At 38.8% G+C, this 20,966-nt stretch overlaps 1 protein-coding gene across 1 annotated transcript in view; it reads right to left on the bottom strand.

Annotated features, from left to right (window-relative positions):
- The window catches only part of pcdh11 (protocadherin 11), a 163,374-nt gene that overhangs the window by 27,048 nt on the left and 115,360 nt on the right, over positions 1-20,966 (bottom strand). Inside the window, exon 6 of the mRNA XM_078954096.1 lies at positions 20,194-20,392. Coding sequence (XP_078810222.1) covers positions 20,194-20,392 — 199 coding nt within the window. The remainder of the gene's footprint in view (positions 1-20,193; positions 20,393-20,966) is intronic.

The raw sequence follows: 20,966 nt of genomic DNA, 5'->3' as shown, positions 1-20,966 counted from the left end.
GAGAAGGGCTTTGGGCTGTTTTGAGTTCAACGGGGAATAGATTTTTTTTTTTTTCTTTTTCAAGGGCAGCGTGCAATCATGAAGCTGTGCTATTCCCTTTGATTGCCAGACCACAGGCAAAACACACACAAACATGTACACCCGTGCACATCCACATGTCCAATGTGACTTCACAACATCAACAACATATTCAGAGGCAAGATCAGAGTGAAGAAACATCAGACAACTGAGTCCAAGTGATATTCCAGTTTTTGTGCGTGAAGCAGCCCAATCTCATATCTAGTTGTGCGCCTGTGCTCGATGGATTAGCTGTGTTTACTGGGGCAACATGAGGAATTTAGACTGCCTGGCTCCTAAACAATAAAACTGAATCACATCTACAGAAAATCAATCAATCGATCAAGGGCTTTAACTTAACAACCAGGGGTTCAGACATTAGCCACTATCCATGGGAGTTTTGGGTTACGCCATAACGGCACATACTATATATGAATATCAAACCCAGGATAAAACATTTAAAAACTAAGCAAACCCTGAAATTATATAAAACATACAGCGTTGAATCACAGCACACAGAGAGAATCTCAGCAATGTGCTTTCAAACAACAATTTCTAAAGAAAAGTCTATGTAAATGTTCATTTCGGACATCCTTATTCAAAATTCTCATGTTTAGGCCCTGCTATGCAAGCTTTTAAGTCAGATTTTGAGCTCTACACATAAAATGTGCGAAAATTGAATTTGGGTTGAAAGTTAAACCAGTTGAACTTTGACCAACCAGGTACCTGAATGTGGTTGTGATGAATGGGTAGCATCCTTTTCAATTCACCGAGCTGACAACCGGTTGAAAATTGATCATGAAACAGAAATAAATAATTGTGGTTCGAGCCCGCTCATGTCTTTTATATATTGGAATAGAGCTGTGGAAAAAAAAAAAGCCTGAAGCAAGATTCTTGACATTAGCGCAGTTTTAACATTTTGCACCAAGCCTTTTCCAACTGTACATGTGCTAGTATTGGGTAGCGAAAGTCCAATGGGAACACCAGAATCAGAATTTATTGTCATTATGCAGTGCACAATGACATTTTTTCCAGCAGCTCTTTTCCAACAATATTGAAAATACTATATAAAAACATAATACATAAGACTGTACAGTAGAATGGGATGAATATGCACATATGAGTGGATATTCCACATTCCACACACCATAGGCAAAACACAAATTCTTGAACGTGTGACTCATGCCTGGTGTGTCCATAACTTCAGAAAGTGACTTTTATCTTTAGCTTCACATGAAAAAAAACAAAACACTTTAACATATTCTTGATTCTCCTATAAACTTTTTCCCTTTAAAAAACCCCAGAAACAATTTATTTTTATTTATTAAAGTACTAAAGAAAAACTGAACAATGGTGTTGACAGTGTTTGTCTCAATATACAGCTCTTCTATTGCTCCACAGTAGTAACTGGATTTATTCATTTTATTAACTTACTTCTTTTATACTTTTAATTTAAAAAAAACAGTGATTTGTGTGTTTTTTAAGTGTTTGCACAGGCTTTTGCTTTCCTGCAGAGTCCAGGGGCTTTCAAAAATAAAAGGGGAAGCAACTTCAATAGGTGAACTCATTTGCTTAAGAATATAATGAAAGAGCGAGGTAGTAAAGTAGTTGCGCTCCTGTTGCTAATTCTGCATTATGACTCAAGAGAGCATGTCTATAAGACTGTGATTATATTTTATTGAACTGTCAGTTTACTTTTTAATTGAAATTTTTACTGCAGCCTATTAATAGAGGGGAGGCTTTCGAGTGAGGTTTGAGTATTACTTACTGCAGTAAAGAGTGGATTTGGGAAAATCACCCACATCAGAGTCTGAGATCACATGCTGATGTTCTTCTAGCACTGCCAGCAGTGGTGTGGAGTCGGGGATCGAATCGAGGAAGATCAAGAACTCTGCTGCAAAAGGAATTATTTGTTTTCTATACTACCTTATATCAGCAGCCAAGTTTAAAATCCAGGAAGTCAGTGAGCTGGTTATGGGGGCAGAGCACGTCAGGGAGTGATACAAATGTGCCTGTGGGTGGACCGTGGGTGTAGTGAAGCTCTGAGCTCGTTGAAGGGGTTTGATCAAGTTTTGTCAGATTTTAACAGTGGTTTGGGAAGACTGGCTTCGCTAGCATTTTGAAGAGCCATAAAATCGGAAGCATCACACCTATCTCTTGCAGAGGGCATGTGGAGGGGAGGGAAAGAGCCGCTTCAGGTATGCTAAAGTCATCCGTGATGGAATCTGTCAACTCTGCAAATGGCTCCCTCTCGCCTTGCTGCCTTGGGCATTTCATCAGCTGAAGAAGTCGATGACAGGAAGTCTATTGAACTCTGGCTTTCTTTCTATACATATTATTTCTTCATATAGAGAGACATTTATGTTTTAGCAGATCCTAATTATCAGTCAAAATGGACTCTGGTATGACCTTAGAAATTAAAACTAAATAGGTCTGGTCAAAAGCATCTGGAAAATGGTGGTTTTACAACTCTCCTCAATTATTTTGGTAATGGCAACTGCATGATGACAATCCTTTTAGGATGCAGCTAACAACTCATGTAAATTAAGAAATCCATAACATCTTCAAATGCGGCACACTTTGTCTCTGAGCAATACATTTAAAATAGAAGTTGGCTGATCATGTTTTGAGTGACAGAAAATAGGGTCAAAAACCCACAGATGCTTTTTCAAATAGGGTGCACAGGTGTTAACTCACCTTTGCACAAAAATTGTATGTAATTGAATGAAATATTTCACACTAGTTGGTTTGAAGGCATAAGTATGCGTGTGTGAACATTATTTGTATTGTGTACATGTTGACACGTGGACATTTTTTGGAGCCAACAGGTATGTTATTACATAAACTGAGTGTGTGTGTGGACAGGCCCCGCCCTTATAGACTTGTATTACATCTGACCCTCACTGTAATGAGTGTAACCATCCAGAAACTTGTTGCTGTGTGCTGTTTCATGGTTTTACCCCCCATAATCACCTTCCTACCCCCCCTCTCTAATATCCCTCTTTCTTCCTTCCTCCTTTCTTTTTCCGTCCGGTCCAACAAAAAAGATTTTCAAATATGAATGAAATGAATAAAGTTTGGCCTTGATTACAAAAGGGGTTTATTCAGACATACCTCTGGTTTGTCTGAAGATTCGTAACCCCTATTGTTAAAGTAAAACATGTCCAACACAAGAGGTCTTCAGCTCTTATCTGTTTGCCCAGCTGTTGGACAGGACAAGTTAAAAAAAAAAAGTTTATCTATTTATATCATCAGCAAATACTAAACTAATAAAGAGATTTTATGATTTTTTGACATCATCAAAATATTTATTTGCATATGATCTATTTTTATTTTATTTTATGAAATGTATTTTGATTGTTTGCTACAAAATTGAAAATGTTTCAATTTATTCTGTCAAAATGAAAAAACTTTTTTGGGATTTTCTTACTCAGACTTTGATAGATGTTTCCAGATGTGCCATTAATTATCAGGAAATCCAAACTGTAGAGAAAACTTTAGGTTTTTCTGATTTCAGGGTGGAAAATGGAGCACCAGAACACGGAAGAAGGTACAGCAGCTGCTGGGCTGCCTCCTTAAATTTTGTCTCCCTCCACTAGTCCAATTTCATATTGATGAGCTCTACTGCAATTTAAATTGCATGTCTTCTTTAAACATTTAACTAGCAAAGAGATGAATCACAGTCTTTGCTCAAATCCCGCCACTGTCGGAAATTGCAAAAGCTTTTGCTGTGAAAGAAAACTAGACAGCAGGTAACCCCATAAATTCAGATTTTCCACCTCACGAGAGTAGACTTTGTCTTACATGCATAATGAGGCTGCAGCATGTTCAAAGTGCAAACCTCTCCCCAGGATGCACCCTTTATAATTTTTCCTCAACTGAAGATCAATAGTTTTACTGAATGGTAATTTCACCATATGTTTTAATGTGAAATTGCAACGTGCTTTTGAGGATTCGTCATGCCCTATATTGCTCAATATGTGTCAACTGCATGAAACAATAATGCGGATTCTTCTTGAGAAGTCCCAAATTCTCCTGAGGTCACTTCTGGGTGAACGTTGATATAAATTCCTCCGGAAAACAGTCCTTTAATACTCATAACTGGAACACTGATGTTATTAAATCATTATTTAGACACAATTTGCAGCAACTGGAAATCCTAGATGAACATATAAATAGGTATGATCAGCAAGTAAGTATTGTGAATATGAGATTAAGATAATTGGCAAAACAACTAAAGTGAGAACATTTATTTCCCTTTTCCCCCCTCAAAACTTGACTTTAAATTCTCAGTCTGGATGCTCCCAAGGAAGCTGCTTAAACATGATAATCCAGGGAAGGCAGAGGGAATCTCTACAGACCTGCCTCAAGCCTGCTTTCAACCCTATTAAGAAATATTATGCAGACTTCCAAAGAAACCTAAACTCCAGCTTAAACTTTGCAAGCCTCATCCTTTTTTGGCTGTGCAACAATTAGAATAGAAAAAAAGTCTCAAAGCTTCTGCCAAATAAGTAATGAACAGCCCATGTCCTTTTTATATTTGACAGATTTCCAAGCTGCGGAAATTCCTTTATCTGATTTTAGTACATTTTTCATTATATTGTTTCTTTTTTTTTCCCTCCATACACAAAACAAATTGTCTGGGTATTTTCTGTTGTTATGCCCTTTAAAAGATGAAGCCGCTGCTTTCGTTACACGATTAAACTAAATCCCAAAGAGTCTGGAGAAAAAAAAAATGCTGCCCCGAGCTTGCAGATGTGTATGTGTGTGTCTCTCTAATCAGCCCTGATAGAAGAACATGCAGGTTTCTCCTGTTTGCATTGTAAAGTTGGGAAATTCCAATTTTCATTGCAAACTGAACCGGAGCCGAAAGCTGGCTCCACGTTTGATCACTGTTTACATTCATCTCTTTTTCATTTTACTTTGAGGAATTTCTAATTTATGTCACCACTAACGCAAGGGCTGAAAAGAACAGATGCAGTGAAAATGTACATTATTAGGTGGTTCTGTTTACCCAGCATGCACCTCTTTGACAGGGTGAGCATGAAAAACAAAACAAAAAAACAAGCTTCTCTGCTACCTGGAGGCTTGTTATGTACATTTTCGAACATAATTTGATCCACTGAAAGTGTGACTTTGTGGAAACGGGCGGCATGTTTTCCCCAGACACTAAGGCTGAGCAAAGGGAAGGGGGCTCTCTGAAACCATGTGGTCAGTGGAATCTTATGGAATCGGTTGGGTTTTAAACACAATACTTTGTCAATACTCATCATGGATGCAATCTTTATAGTACATGCAGTGTTCAACAACTTCTTTCAAGACAGTCTCTCTTGTGGCGTTTAAGTCAATTTGTCTGGTGATTTATTTGTTGGCTGACTGCGCTGGTATCACCTAACTCATTCAGGTAGTCAGAGTGTGTTTGTGTGAGTCATCCAGTGGAGAGAATGAGGGACAGTCTATGCAGTGCAATCATACTTGGCTCGCATCCACTCGAGCTGTAATGGGAAATACAACGTGCAAGGATAACTCTCACGAGAGAACAGGGAAAGATGAGAAAATAAGTGGGTCAGGCACAAGATGTTAGGGGCAGCACTGGTGAAGAGGACCCCACTGAAATCAATGCGCATTTCAAACCTAGCTTTGGTGAGGTATCGAACAACATAAAAAGGAACTGGAGAGCTAAGTGGTGGGAGCTGGAAGTGTCACGAGTTTTGGACATTGTTTGTCATCATGCTTTGTGTTTTAGTAGTTTTTAGTAGTTCCACAAAGGTTGACATCTCATGTCTCCTGAAACTGGAATCAACTGTTGTAATGTTAAAAAGTGGATTTTGTTTTGTGCTATGACCCGATATCACAGAACCATAGGAAAAAAAAAAAAACATCTTAATTTTCCCCATGCAGGGTATGACTTGTAATTTTCACAATTTTATTAGGTAATGTTTATACACATCAGAGAATAAATGCAATTTGAATTTTTAACAGTCCGGGTCCTCTAGAGGAAACTTTGCAAACTACTTTACAAAAACCCTCAAACCTGAAAATGAGAAATGCAGAGTTTCTAGAAAACAATAGACCTTGACATTTCAGAAAAGGTGAAAGAAATATAACATCCATTTAATGTTGTGTTTGATGATCAGTACCTGATCTTTAGCTTTTATAAATGTGTTCCTGTGTGGTGTAACATAATGCGATCAGCCAAATTTTGGACTTCAGACTCAGACTTGAGACTGAGTTCAGACTGAGGAATCTCAGAGCAAACCAAAGCTCAGTTTGATTGGAAACAAACCGAGACCACCATGAAAGATGAGTCAGAGACCGGTTCCTGGTCCCGGACCAGGGTCCGCTTGAATGTGTTCAGACTGAAAAGTTGTTCCGGATTATCAGGGGAAAAAACTCTGGTTCACTATAACCCTTGTGCTATCCTAAGCACTTTAACATTGGGAGTTGGGTCATCTAGACCCCACTAGACAGTGCGCTGAACCTTTTTTCTTCAATGATTTGTGATCTTCACTGGTGTCCACGGACATCATCATCAGTACATGAAATCCTTTATCCACCTTTGTCATGGTAGGGATAACACGTCAATGTAAGGGTGGGGTCATAGGATAGCACAAGGGTTAAGGGAACCAAATGTGTCCAGTCTGAACACACCCTTAGAGAATATCAGTTTAGAGGGACACATTGAAAAAAGAAAATTTTAGCACAAAGCCAATCTAAAACATGTTTTGACAAAGTTGAGATGTTTTCGCATTTCCAAACTAAACACACAATATGTAATTCTATTTCAATTTCAATTATTTTGTCATATTAATACTTTTTTTCCCTATCAAAATGCCAACTGTGTTGATGATAAATAAGTTTCATGACTTTTACTCAATAATAATATTTACTAAATTAACTGATGCTTCTAGAAATTGCCTAAAATACCCTAAACTAAACTCATTTTGCAAATATTTGTAGGCCTATTACCATCCTGTTGTGGTTGTACTGACATGTTGGAACCTTTTTGAGGTTATCGCCGTGAGAAATTGCGATAAAGTGCTCTGTCACAAACGACAGCTGTTTCCCTACAAAGCAGGCAAATATTTGGAATCCTTTACAGACGTAATTGGCAATGATGAGCCACCTTAACTAAAAGAGGATTTCTTTGTTAAAAGGAAACACACATGATGGAGTCTTGCTGTGTATTTCAGCCTGTCTTCTCTTTTTCTTTTTTGTTATTTAGCACTGCAAGAGATATAGATAAGAAATTTGATGACTTTTACCATTCACAAAGATTCATGTGTTTCTGAAACATGGATTATTAGAAAGTGGAAAAAAAAACCCTGCAAAATTAGCAATATAAACTTGGTGACATTTCTACCCTTAAGCTTGTCCAAAACTGACGGAAACGAGAAACAGGAATATTATAGATCTCTCCCACAGTCCTGAGGGGAGAATGCAATATTTCAATGTCACATCTTCCTTGTACAAAATATCAATATGATTTTACTAAGCGCTTTTATGCGCTATAAATCTCTCTGAGGCCAGATTGAGAGAGTGAGAAAAAAAATCCCATTTACAAATTGTGTCCTCATTTGTTAGTGGCAGAGCACCTCAATTACCCAGTGAGCAGGTTTTTACTTATTCATGAGGACAAAGTCACGTATTCATGAGGATTAACCCAAAACTTGCTTGCAGACTGGCAGGCGCAGATTGCATATTTTACCTTGTGAGGAAAAGCTGACGCATTTGCCCTAGAAAAGTGTGTATGTGGGGGTGTGCGTGTGTGTGTGTGTGTGTGAAGGAGTGAGCTTCCTTCACTCACAATGGCTAATTTCAGCAACTTTGCTTTAGTTTTAATTTGAAATCAAACATTAGAGAGATTCAGGATTAGAAACAGAAGGTAGGATTTGTTTTAAAAAGCTAGTTGTTGGAGGGAAAAATGCAATTTGGTGCAGTATTATAATATATAATATAAAAATTGCCTTAATAAACCTGAACATGAGATCTATATTGACCTTGACACACAAGGACAGAAGCAGAACCGACAATATGCACATTAATTTATAGTTGATGAAAATGCCAAAAAAGAAAAACAACAACACAAAAAACCACAATCTCATTTGATGAAGTGCACTCTCTTTGGCTGTTTTGAATTTTCTTAACAACCAAACCTCTCATTAGATGTAGTTAGGGAAATCCTCCATCCCCCGTCCTTTAACAGGCATTTATCAGGATGCAGGACAGCCATTATGTCTGGAGTTTATCAGATTATCTGCCTGCAGAGTGGGCTGTAAAGGGACATGTTACTACCAGTTGACTTTGTCTCAAAGCAATATTTCAGTACACTGCAGCAAGCAAAAGCAAATTAAAGTGAACATAACACAAAGTCAACTGAAGCGTTAACAAAATTGATGGCCCTATCCTGATTTTCTATCTGTTGGGACAGATGTAGCCAAGTCCTTGTGACTTGTGAGGTGGACAGCCCTGTAAGCAACAGCAGATGCTCCAAAGGTAGGACAGATGGAAGTTACCCTGTTTGCTGGAAAGTGTGCAAAAAACTGGTGAAAATTGGGCAAATTCGAAGGAGTTGTGAAATAATTTGTTAAATATTTGGCTTTAATCTTGTAATGTAAGGTTTTTCTCACACAAAAAAGGGAGCAACTGTATAAAATTTGGTCCATTTTTTTCTGCCCGTGTAGTCCATCATCATATCATTAGAGGCAGTAGAAGGTCTTTTCCTGCTCATTTGAAAATGGTTGCCTCCATGAATTCTCAAAAACCCTCTTGGTGGGAAAAGTCTAAATTTTATGATGAGAATAACTCATCAACAGTTTTATTTATTACTATTTTTTTGCATTGAAAGAATGCAAAATGTATGGATAATCAATTTTTTATAAGGCCATGTGACTAAAAAAATGTAAATTAAATTTAAGACAGTGGATAAATAAGGTGCTTTTTTTCCTAAGCACCCAAACATTTTTAACTTGTCCTGTCCAGCAGTTGAGCACACAGATACAATTTTACTATTGCAATTGAGGGTGATGCATCTTGGGACACACGAGGTGTATATTTGTATAAACCCCTGATTAAACTCATGCCAATATTTTGATTTTTTTAACATGTCATGTCAATATTGCCAAATCACCCAACATATGATAATTGATACAATCTATATCTTATTAAAAAAAAGGATACTGTCATCTTTGTGTGGATTTCATCACAGCATTTTAAAAACTGTCTTATTTTAAAATAGATACATTTTCTTTCAATCCTTTGATACATTGGGTTTAACAGGGTAAAATCCAGGACCTGCACTACAGATTGAGCTTGCTGCTAATTTAAGCTTCACATGCTTTGAACGACAAACAAAAAGAAACAAATAAGTACAGCAAAAATAAGAATTCACCTGTGAGCACTAAGTGAAACGATCCATTGGAAAAGGCATCCATACATGTCTTATTTGTCTTTTTCTCTGTTGTGTCGTAAATGTGAGCGTTGGACACGTGGCTGTACAAATGAATGAACATAAATAAAGGCCTGGGCATGAGTATGCAGGCTGCCGCATATGTCTGAGGATGCCTGTTGTGTTCTAATCCAGGCTGCAGCATACAAGTAGCTCCAGTCTGTTTTTCACAAACACCCCGACTTCTAATACGATATCAAACTCCCATTGTTGAGTAATTACCCCTGATGGAAGAAAAGAAAGAACAATACTTCATTCTGCACAAACTGTGGTAAAGTGAAATCAATGAGGCTGAAAAGTGCGATTAAAATGTGACCGGATCACTGGCGGCCCACAATGAAAATAAACGTGGAGGAGGGCTTTTTTTTTTGTTTCTGAACAAAACCTCTCAATGGTTTGAATTTTGTCTAGCATGGTCTGGATAATGGCAGTTATTGATCTTTAAATTTATGCTGAAACCATAACTTTCCAAACACTTCATGGCATTTCTTAAAGAAAAAAAAAAGACCCTGGGAGAATGGCTTTAGTTTTAAGACTTTTTCTAGGTTGATGGTTTTTCTCTTTGATCTCTTGCAACCGAACCATTGAGTGTCTTGAGGGTGGTTCTCGTGTCTTATAGCTGTGAGTTGTGCTGCTTTGTGTTTGACCTTTCTGTTCTTAAATGCAACTGGATGAGGTGGGAGCTTTGTTTAGCCTGAGTATTCATAGTTATGGGCCTTTACTTCCACATCTCTGTACAATTTATGATTAACCAGATGAGTTAAACAGGTTTTCTTTATTTCTTGAATGAGCAGGAGGACCTAGACAGAAGACGGAGAAAGTAGGTCAGGTTTTAAGCTTGAATCATAATTGGACCTAATAAAAGAAGGGATACACCAGACCTCCTGGCTACACTCTATCCTTTCTTCTCCAAAGATTCATTAAACTGAATAATTGGAGGCTTTTTGTCTTCGTGTGCTGCATGTGTGTTGAGTGGAAGGGTTTATCTTAAAACACTTTGAGCGCCCAGTCGCAGTTTTGTTTACTGTACAGCTAAAATGATCCTAAATTGAAACTTTTTTGTGTGGCTTTTATTGGTTACTTTTTCCTTTCACTCTCTGTCTCCAGTGTCCTTCATCTCAGACCATTATTGTGTGAGCTTTTTTCCCTCCATTATGTAGACAGTAACAATAACAGTAAGAAGCTTCAAGGTAAAATTGTTTTGAAAAAGAGAGCCTGTAGTGATCAAATTTATTAAGTTCTCTCAGGGATGAATGCAGCTGTGCATTCAACACGTGTTTGAAGAGAATAAAAGAAAAGGCTTTCTGTGTTACACGGAACACTGCCACCTCAACCATCCTTTTTGGCACATGAGACACAAGTTAGCCCGGCAGCCAGCGGCAACCTGCGTCCTTCTTGCCATGTGTGGCAGTGGGGACGCATTACGGCATGGACGGCTGGATTCCAGATGTGACAGCAGGGGTGATCATCAATTATTATACATCAGTGGATCAAAATGAGCATATCTGCTCATCCCAGCCCCACAGTGCTGGCCTGTGGCAGATGAACTACGGGTAAGTGCACCTCTAACCCTTTATCCACCAACCCCTCTGCACCTGTAAGCCCAGAAACACCAGCCAGAATCTTTTCGGAAGCAGTGGGACATGCCTCGAGACAACATCTGCCTCCCCTCACTGACCTGCCGTGTTAAGCCAACTGCAGCATCAAGGGCTCAGCAGTAGTGGGGCCTGATTTTATCATAACAAAGGCAATGCTGCCGCCAGTGCCTGAGACTGACTTCAGGAGATGTTTACGTTTTTTTTCTTTTTTGATGAAATGATGAACTTTCTCTTTGCCCAATGCAACTTTTTTTCTGCAAATTAACTGTCTTTTTTGTCATCTTTCTTCCATCCAATCTTAGATGCACCTGTTTTCATCCAAACAAGAAGAAATATGTGTTTAAAGGCTCCAGCTGCTTCTATTATTACAGAAGGACAACGAAAGAAATGGAAAATGAGGTGCTGAGGCATCCTAATGTTTAAAAACAACAAACACCATGTGCAGTATTTTAAACTAATATGTTATTCGGCTTGAAAAATGCAATAATAATGTCTCCACACACCTCTGAAAACATGAGATATTGCCTGGTTCCCCCCGTTTATCTTGACTTTTCAGAGTTCATTTGTGAAAATGTGGGCCTTTAAAGAGTTTTGAATCAGTCAGCATGAGGCTGCCTCCGTGTGACAGATGTTTGATACTAGAAATCCAGCGGGACCCCTGGCTGAATGGAATCAGGACAAATCAATGCAATCATGCAGTGGTCTCGGGGGAAGTGGGGACAAAGGGACAGAGTCTGTCTTCTTTTTATTTTTTCCCTATTTTGATTTTCTACAGGAGCTTCTGGCAAGGATTTTGAGCAGGTCTGCTTCTGCATGCATGAAATGGCAGGCAGCTGACCGACCTTACGAGTGCTGCATTGCCTTGAGGTCCCCACAGATGCCTCACAAAGAGCCTGTGCATAAGTGCAGCAAAAACCACAGACCACAGTGAATGTGATGGATGCCTTGGCTCTCTTGGCTAGAAGGCAACACAGCAACCGCGTTTGTGCGTTCAGTGTCAAGACCTCAAAAGCCCCCCCCTGTCACACGCTGATAAGCCAAACCTCCTACTGTACCTGAGGTTCCCCCACTTTAGCATATCTTTAAACTTCATCCGCCTCTCTTTTTTCCATCCACTTCCTTCTTCCCTCACCACTCACTCCATTTGTCAGCATTAACAAACTGTAAGTGGCCTCCGGCGTGATCTATTTGTCCATGTGTACCAATTTATCAACCAGTCAGAGTATGCATTGATCTGGTGGGGATAGGGTCGCGTACAAAAAAACGGGAATAATCCCCTCCATGGTTACGTGGTGACTCTCTAAATTACCTGACAGTGCCAGCTCGGGATGCAAAAAAGCCTTTAATCTGCATGCTTTCTCATATATTTCAACCACTCTAAAAATCGAAAAAAAGAAATTCATAAATGCCATAAGAATAGAACGTTGTGGCAGTGTGTTTAAAATGTCATGCATTCAATTTTGATTTATTTATTGCTTGTGATATTAATGAATTCACTTGAGGAAAAGACGTCCTCGCAAATGACACATTTTTGCTGAAATTTATGTGAAATATAGACAGATGGCATCATAGATGTAGCCGTCTGTCATCATACCATTGATGTCACTGCAGCAATGCTGCTGCTATCATTGTGAAATGATTCTCATTAAGAATGCGGTTTATGTCCTCCTGCTTTCATATTGGGAAAAGAAGGCTGGGAAAAGCAGCAATATAATTTTACACTGGTCAACGTATGCCTTTCTCCCAGCAAATTTAATCTGTCAGCATACTTGAAATAATCATTTTGCCCGGGTGCATCAATAATTCAGCTTTTTATCAGGACGACGAAGCTTTGAGACGGCGTTGCCATATGTTCATGCTTTCCGTGCTTTGCTGCAGCATATCAAGACAAGCCGGGTCAATAACATTAAAGACTGAGAGAGGAGTTGAAAATACAAACCCTGAGATGCTGTGGCCTGCTCAGCCTTCAGGAGATTGATGCACAGTTATTTTGGTCAATAAGTCCTCCTGAGCAAAGGCCATCCTTATCCTTGAGACCGACTATATGTGAAAAATGAGAACGAGATGAGACCATGCATTCTAATGTGTCTATGGCACGACATCTTAAGGGGGGGGGTGTAGAAGGAGAGTGCAGGAGAGGAGGGGAGACAGCTGCACTTCCTCTAACCCCATTTCAGCCTCACTAATGCAGTTGTTAACAATAAACCGTACCACTGGTAGTGTTGAAATACAACACCTCCAAGCCAAAGCATAATGGCTTTGTTGCGATACAACACCGGCTGACCTCTAACATCGCGCCAGCATTTACACTCAAACATAAAATCTGGAATTCAGAATCACAAATGTTGACATTTTTTTCTGCTTGAAAATTTAAAATACCAATAATTTCTTTTTCTTTTTTTTGATACGTTACTAATGTTTTTTGAGAACACACAGGAAAAACAAAATCCATAAGGCAGTCTATACACTGATTTGTGTGAGTGTGGCTGAGTTGGTGGGAGTGATAAAAGAACCCAAACTGCGTATCTATTGATGCTACTACTAACTTTGAAAACAATGCAGACTGTTGGGATTTTCTTTTTTTTTGTGGATGCTATCTATAACAAATGTCTTTGAATAAATCATTAGCACATTTATATTTTATTGCTTCCCATGTTTTCTTCCTGCTATGAAGAAAGGGAAAGTCTCTGCTCCTCAAGCCAGGTGTGTTGCAACATCAATGAAGACAAGACTTGGAGAAGTGTTGGAAGCACATCCTGCTTGCAGTGTTTACTGGTTGTCTGATTTGAACTTGATTGAAACAAATAAAATACTCGCTGCGTAACCTTTGGCATCATATGCCAAAGATAATGCTTGTGTTAAACACACAATGTGCTTTCTCTTTCCTTTTTGAATTCTAAGTTGTGTTGTTTTGGAAGGCTCATACTTTGATGTAGCTGAGATCAAATCAGCTAGATGGAATCAAGGACTCCAACCACTCACCTTACTCAAACCCAATATTTCATAGGTTTCATATGCAGCTCAAGCAATTTCAGTTTGGGAATCACAGAGTCAGTGAATGGAACAAAGTGAATTGTTGGCTGGGGCTTTTGAGGCTCTATCTTTGAAGTCTGTCTCTTACCTTGCCCAGTTCAGAACAGATTGTTCATAGATGCAATCAAACTTGGCAGCTATTGATCCTTTCCCAAGCCAAACACAAGTCTTACTGAACAAGTTAACAACTTTGATAAAAGCATTTTAATTGTGCAGCTCTTGGAGAGAGCTGCAGCGTCAAGCTGAATTCGTCAGTTGTATTTCAAAAAAACACCTACAATCTTTTGTTTGAAAGATTTTGCAACATTTTCAAGGACTTAAAATTGAACCTTCTTTAAAACACCTGGTTAAAATGTCACATAAACATTTCAAAAGATTCAATATAAGAAATGAATGTGTTACAAAAAGATATAGAAAATATAAATCACCCTAATAAAAGCCTTTTTGCACCAAAACAAAAATGGAAAAACAAGAATGACATAGCCTCTTAACAGGAGGTAGAGCTTAACAGCTAGCTGTTGATTTTATGTTTTCAGTGCTGCTTTCAATTTTCATTAGAAGCTGTAATTTTTCAGCACTGTGGTTGTAAATATCAATGGAGAAAACGTGTGGAGAAAGCTTTTCAGAGAGTTGACAGGAGCCAATCATCGACTATTTGAAAACCTTTTAAAGTCTTTCTCCTGTCTTGTCATTGTGGGATCTGGATGATTGCACTAGAAAGCCGGGGTCTCGGCTTCACAGAGGTCTCAGGTGAGATAACAAAGACAAAGTCCTAATGCTGGGAAAAGGGAGGTTTCTAGCATGTCACTTTTCAATTGTTTGAAGGAAGGTGGAGAGAGATTTCTGTGAGCTGAGTCGACTCCTCCAGATCAATAGCGCGTCTCTCTCCAAGACGTCTGGTGTGGCATTTGAACCAGATTAAACGAGGACTCCCCTCCACCTCACCTCTTAGAACTGAGCTCTTCAACCAAATCCTAGTCGAATGAAAAGGATACAAATGAGTCAGTTTAATTCTCCTCTTACTCAGTGCTATACCCCCGGCAGTTAAATAAATAGGAAGAGGGAGAATGACAGAAAAAAAAACTGTCTAACCTACACAGCCATTGTTTCATTTATCCTGGCTGTAACTCCACTGCGGCAGATTTTATAAAGTTTTGGGAGCCAGAAGGCACCAAGGAGCTTTATTTATATAGAGGAGAATATGTGGCAAGAAGCAAACTGGATGTGAAAGACATGAAGGGGGGAAAAAATGTACCGTCCAAAGAAGTTAGTGTACAGATTGCGAGATTACTGCAAGGAAAGGAATAAGCTGAATTACCATTTTATGGGCAGCATGAATTAAATATGCCGCCAGAATATGTGTGATAATGTGACAATATGTAAGGTCATGATGTGAAACGGAAGAGAAATACTTCCTCCCATCTTTCAACTGCCAGCACTGTACCCTTAAGCAAGGCATTTCATTCTTAATTACTCCAGCAGAGGCACTCATTTGTCAGCAGCAGATGATGAGATGGGCTGGCAATGTACAAGGTTGAACTGTTCCTTATTAAGTGTGGCGTCGCTGTGAAAGAGAACACTTGTTCATGGCTCCAATAAGAGAAGAAAAAAAAAAAAATAAAAATAAAAAAAAACTTATCCGAACAGTCCTGCTGTAGTTCATCTCACTCCGAGCTTGTGGTCAGCCAATTACCTGGTTCCTGCCATATTATTAGACTTGTGACTCTCTGAACAAGGGTCCTCTTCTGCCTCGCATGTCAGCTTAGTCTTTCCCCGTGGTAGCTGATGACATTGTAACACTAATTACAGCTAATTGTTCTACGCTGAATGGATTTGGTCACATTGCAAATGATATGGCATTGGTCAGTGTCACAATGTTTCCACAGAAAAATTCAGTGGGGAATGAAAATTTGCACAAATGAATGTAATTAAGGAGCACATTCATTACATCTAATTGCATATGAGAACCCTCAAAGTGAAACAGAAATTGGACTCATATGAATAATTAATGCATCTGACTGTACTGAAGACTGTAACACGGTTGCTGTCACATAATGATGTGCTGATGGGACAAACGATAAAATCGAGTGTTTCAATTCTCCTTGCTTTGTTTTTCTTTTACTTCTGTGATAGTTCAGCCATGATTATTTAAAAGAAAAGATATTGTCTTGCTCTCTTTCTTAAAGCCCCCCTTTATTCCTTTTGAGATTATGTCTAGACAACTGAATTCCAATCTCAGAGCAAGCTTTGAATTGGCAGCCAGAGTTGGAGGTTAGAGCAGCATTAAAAATTCAAGTGGTACCAATGTGTTTGGCACTCTAGATCAAGTCAAGTAGTCTTTCCAAAGACAAAAAGAGGGCAGTTGTAAATCAGCCAAATGGAAACTCAGTCTCAGAGCCATTATAGATATTTTGGACCTACAGAATTCAAAGGATTGGGAAGAAACCTGGCAAGCCTTTAACCTGATTATTTGTCTGCTTGCTTCAGGAATTATAAATTGTGCAATAAACATAACAAAGGAGCCCAATGTAAATAAAGAAATGCTGGAAAATACAACACTCATTTGAGACTGATGTTTTGTCCTTTAATGAACAATTTAACAAAGCAATTTTATTCCCAGTACATCACGTCGTCCATTTAAGACTATAATCTTATTACACTTGCAGTATTTAAAAGGATTGGCTTATTTTAATAGCAGATTAGATCTGAGACAGACAAGGTGTAAGCTGGTCATTTGAAAGCCATATGCCACAGATTAAGATACGGCACAATGCCGTACAGGTTTATGGGGTTTCTTCAAAAGACTAATGCACGATGTTACAAATGCTCTCAGCGAGCTGCTTCTAAATGCACAGAAAGGACAACATCCTAAATCCCTCAACTCCTACAACAGGGGAAAGAAATAAGCATATTACAATTGTCCAGAGGGAAAAAAAAGTATATTGTTTGAAAAATGCCAGGGATTTAAAAGAAAGGATTTGCTCCCACTCTACTGCACTTTGTCTGGGAGCTTAAAACCGATCGTTGTTTGTGACATGATGATTCACATCATTCCTCAAAACACTCTGAGTCGCTAGTGGGACAAGAGCAACAAAACAGCATGAAAGTGGCATAAAAAAAAATCTTCATGAATCTCAAGTCCTTTCAAAAACGAGGGGGCCATGCTACGAAAAACAAACATCAACAAATCCACAAGACATAACAGTTAAGCCTTAGTGGGCCAAGCATTACATTAAATTCTAAAGACCCTGTGTGTATCACTTATGCTTGGCAAAATGCACCAAAGCTGATGGAACAGAAGACACTAGAATGAAGATGTTATGGTACTTTAGCTGAAAATTGACATAACATCAACAAAAATAAGTGTTTTTCCCAAATTTTAAGAATGTTTGACTTGTTTCTAGGGAGCCCTGTTTTTCCAGTGTGAAAGAGACATAATAGAGTTTGACATTCCAAACATCCATGCAAAACTGTACTAATCTATTTGTCAGGACAAAGGACAAACGATCAAAACCTTTGGACAAAAATGTGACAAGAAAGGCGACAGCAAAGATTGATGGCAAGCTGGCTCAAAAAAAAGAGCCTGGAGGGGTGGCAAGAGCCCATAAAATGAACAGCCGCCGAACTCATAAATAATAGAAACATAAAATGTCATATGAACTTTATTTCAAGAGAGGGTGGTCTAATAAAGATGCAGGTTTAAAGAGGAGTCGAGAAATTCATTGTCACAAGAAGGCCACATGGCTTGCCTTTGGCACACGCAATTATTCAGTGCCAGTTGACATTCAAATCCTCACTGAGGCACCTTTGCTAAACAATGCTGTTTTTTCACCACTGAAACTCACTTTTTTCTAACATTTTTCGCTTCTTGAAAAATATCCGCTTCGTTCCCCTGTTTTAACTTAGTCATCCCATCTCCTCTTTCCACTTTTCCTTGTTCCTTCTGCTTTACAAATTGAGACGACACGATAAGAGATTGCAGCCGCCATGCCAGCCTGGTGCTCATTGATAAAACCATATCTAATCCATCTTAGGCCCCCCTCTGTCACCAAAGCACTCATCTCTGAGGCCGTCAACACACACGGGAGCTGTCTATGGTTTTGAACTGAGTAGAACAGAGTCGGAGTTTATCTGACTTAACTTCTGGGAGAGGAAAATAAAGCTCGGCAAGTCAGATGACTTTGTTTTGCAATGATGTACAAGTTTCTGTACCAGGCTGTTATTCAGCAGAATCTAGGAGCTAAAAAAAGAATCGTTTGAGTTAGAATGGTGTGTAAATAGTCTATAAAATATGCATTTATTGATAGACTTAGCAAAACAATTTAGTTTCTTTTCTAATTGCCTTGTGAAAAAAAAAGAAAGAATCATAACCGTAGTGCTCTAGATAATTGTGTATTAACACCAACTGTAATAACCTAGTTGTATTTTGAGTAATAAGGTGACACCAGCACGGTCTTCTGTCTGAAATAATGCTTCCCAACAAACATAGAAGAGAATGGTAAATACGTGATATATACTGTATGTGCTTAAGAAGAATTTAGATGTTTGATGTCTGAATAATATCTGAATATTAATGAAATGATGAGCAATTGCCTGCGTGTCTAAATGAATCACGTAGGCTGCATGATTCAATGCTGTCAAAGTGGTGAATGCATTGAAGGGAACAGCTGGGGAAGGAGTGGTTTAATTTTTGAATTTATGCATTGTGTGTAGCGTTCTTTTGACAAGTCTGCAGAAATGAATGCAAGTACGAGGAAATGTGCCTGCAAGAATTAGCAAAAAAGCTACCAAATAATCATATGGCAGACCTCCACATGGGAAGGAACAGAGGACTATCACCAAAATGTCACCCACTTCATCTGGTGACTAACAAAGGCATTAACAATCACGCTTCTTTTGACACCCCAGCCCTGGACCTGTCAGCACAGCTGCTGGGGAGGCACTAAAGGATTTAGTTTCACTTTCAGCTTTGCAACACTGACTATACTGAACATGGGTGTAGGCAAACCAAGGTTTTCGTCCCTGGTTTATGAAGTTTCACTTCTGCTTGGAAAAAAAAGTAAATTTCTTATTTTATTTATTTATTTATTTGACAGGTAACTCAGAGCCAAAGTGAAAGTAACATAGTCTATGACACACAGGGGCCATAGAAGGAGTCAAGGCCTACACCAACCACAGCCTCCTTCTGTCTGCTGCATGTGATGCAAGGATACCTGCAAAAAATAAAATAAGATTCACCAGCTCCACAATATCCATTCTGAGTAGGTACAGCAGGGGACTGACTCAGAATAGGTCTGCTTCTTTTCTAGTGAAGCAAAATAATTCCAGCATCGACTGTGCTGCTGATAAAAAAATAAAGGATTTTCGATTTACACTACCACTAGTGAAAAAAATCACAGGGTCCACTGTGGTGAGTCTCAAGCCTTTTTTTCCCCCCCACCCACAGCAACTTTTTTGTGCAACGATTTAAGAGAAAAACAAACATATAAAGAAAAAAATCAATGTTGTATATGCATGAGGAAGAAGTTGCACACCCTGCTTTCAATGTCGCTTTTCATGGAGGACATCACATGGCACTGTGCCATGCAGTGACAGCTGTCTTGTAAATCATTCAAAGAAAAACTCTTCAACAAAGTTCCAGCCTCAGGGGTATAATTATTTTTGCATTATACAGCTTAGCACAGGATACCATTTGCAAAATTCAGCCCTTAAAATTTGTTTTTTTGTAATAAATGTGACACTGTGTACATCTGAAGTTTTTTTTTGTCCTACTATAAATACTGAGTCTTTTTTTTTCTTCGTTTGATCTTGGCCAGAAGTTTGTCTGACTCAATAACTCTGCAGCTTAGCTGACAGAAAATGCTAGTTAAGAATTTATGTGGATGCTTCTGTGACAAATCAAAGGCATGCACCATAAAAACAGTCTATTTTTAAAATAAAAATGACCATACATCTTGATGATCAACTTCATGTTTTTATGATTGTGTTAAAAATGGGAAAATTGTATGAAAGACAAAGAAAAAAACAAACAAAAAAAATTCTATCTGGAAAACTCACTGGATTCAGGGTCTGAGTTTCCATCTCCCTCTGTGCGACTGTTTGGAGAGGTTTGCTCGTAGTACTCCTCTTGGGCAAAGCTCATGGGAAGAGGCTGGGTGGCACTGGCTGTGCTGCTGGGCTCCGGGTCTCCTAGTCCGCTGTCGCTGCAACTCTCCTGGGAGCCATCAGGAAGATGGAAGGTCACGCGGCGCTGCGTCTGGAGCACAAAGAAAAGATCCTGTCAGTTGTAGACGAATAGCAAATGACATATAAGAAAAAGGAAAACAAGCATAACTGAGGATCCACTTTGTTTAGCATTGGTGATCTATGTGGTTCAAAGCCCCAGCAGCAGTCATGTGCTAGAAATATAACACAGTCACTGACTTCTGAGGTTATAAGAATGTTTTTTTTTTTTGTTTTTGTTTTCCAGAGGACCCAAATGTTGCAGCTCTAAAACTGCCCATGGATGTTAACAGCTGATTTCTCAAAAAGAGCAAAACCCTTCATCAGTGAAAACAGTGTGATATGTCTTATAACATCTGTAACTTACCTAAAGTGAAATCATTGCATTTATAAAGCGGTGACCTTGTTTTGTCTGATTACATTTTTTTGGGAAGAAGTCAATATTAGCATTGAGATACTGTGCTTCAAAGCTTTCAGTCTTTTTACATGTTGGGATGTGGGAGGGGCTGAATCACTGACTGCAGCATACACTGCTAACATGGGGGAGCAAAAGCAAGATCCTGAAACTGATTTGATTTGATTTATTTTTGTTTAAGCATTAATTGTAG

Source organism: Oryzias latipes, chromosome 10, assembly GCF_053564925.1.
Source record: "Oryzias latipes strain Hd-rR chromosome 10, Olatipes_Hd-rR_3.1".
Taxonomy (NCBI): domain Eukaryota; kingdom Metazoa; phylum Chordata; class Actinopteri; order Beloniformes; family Adrianichthyidae; genus Oryzias; species Oryzias latipes.
Note: the sequence above shows the minus strand (reverse complement) of the source record. Positions and strands in the feature narration are given on the sequence as shown.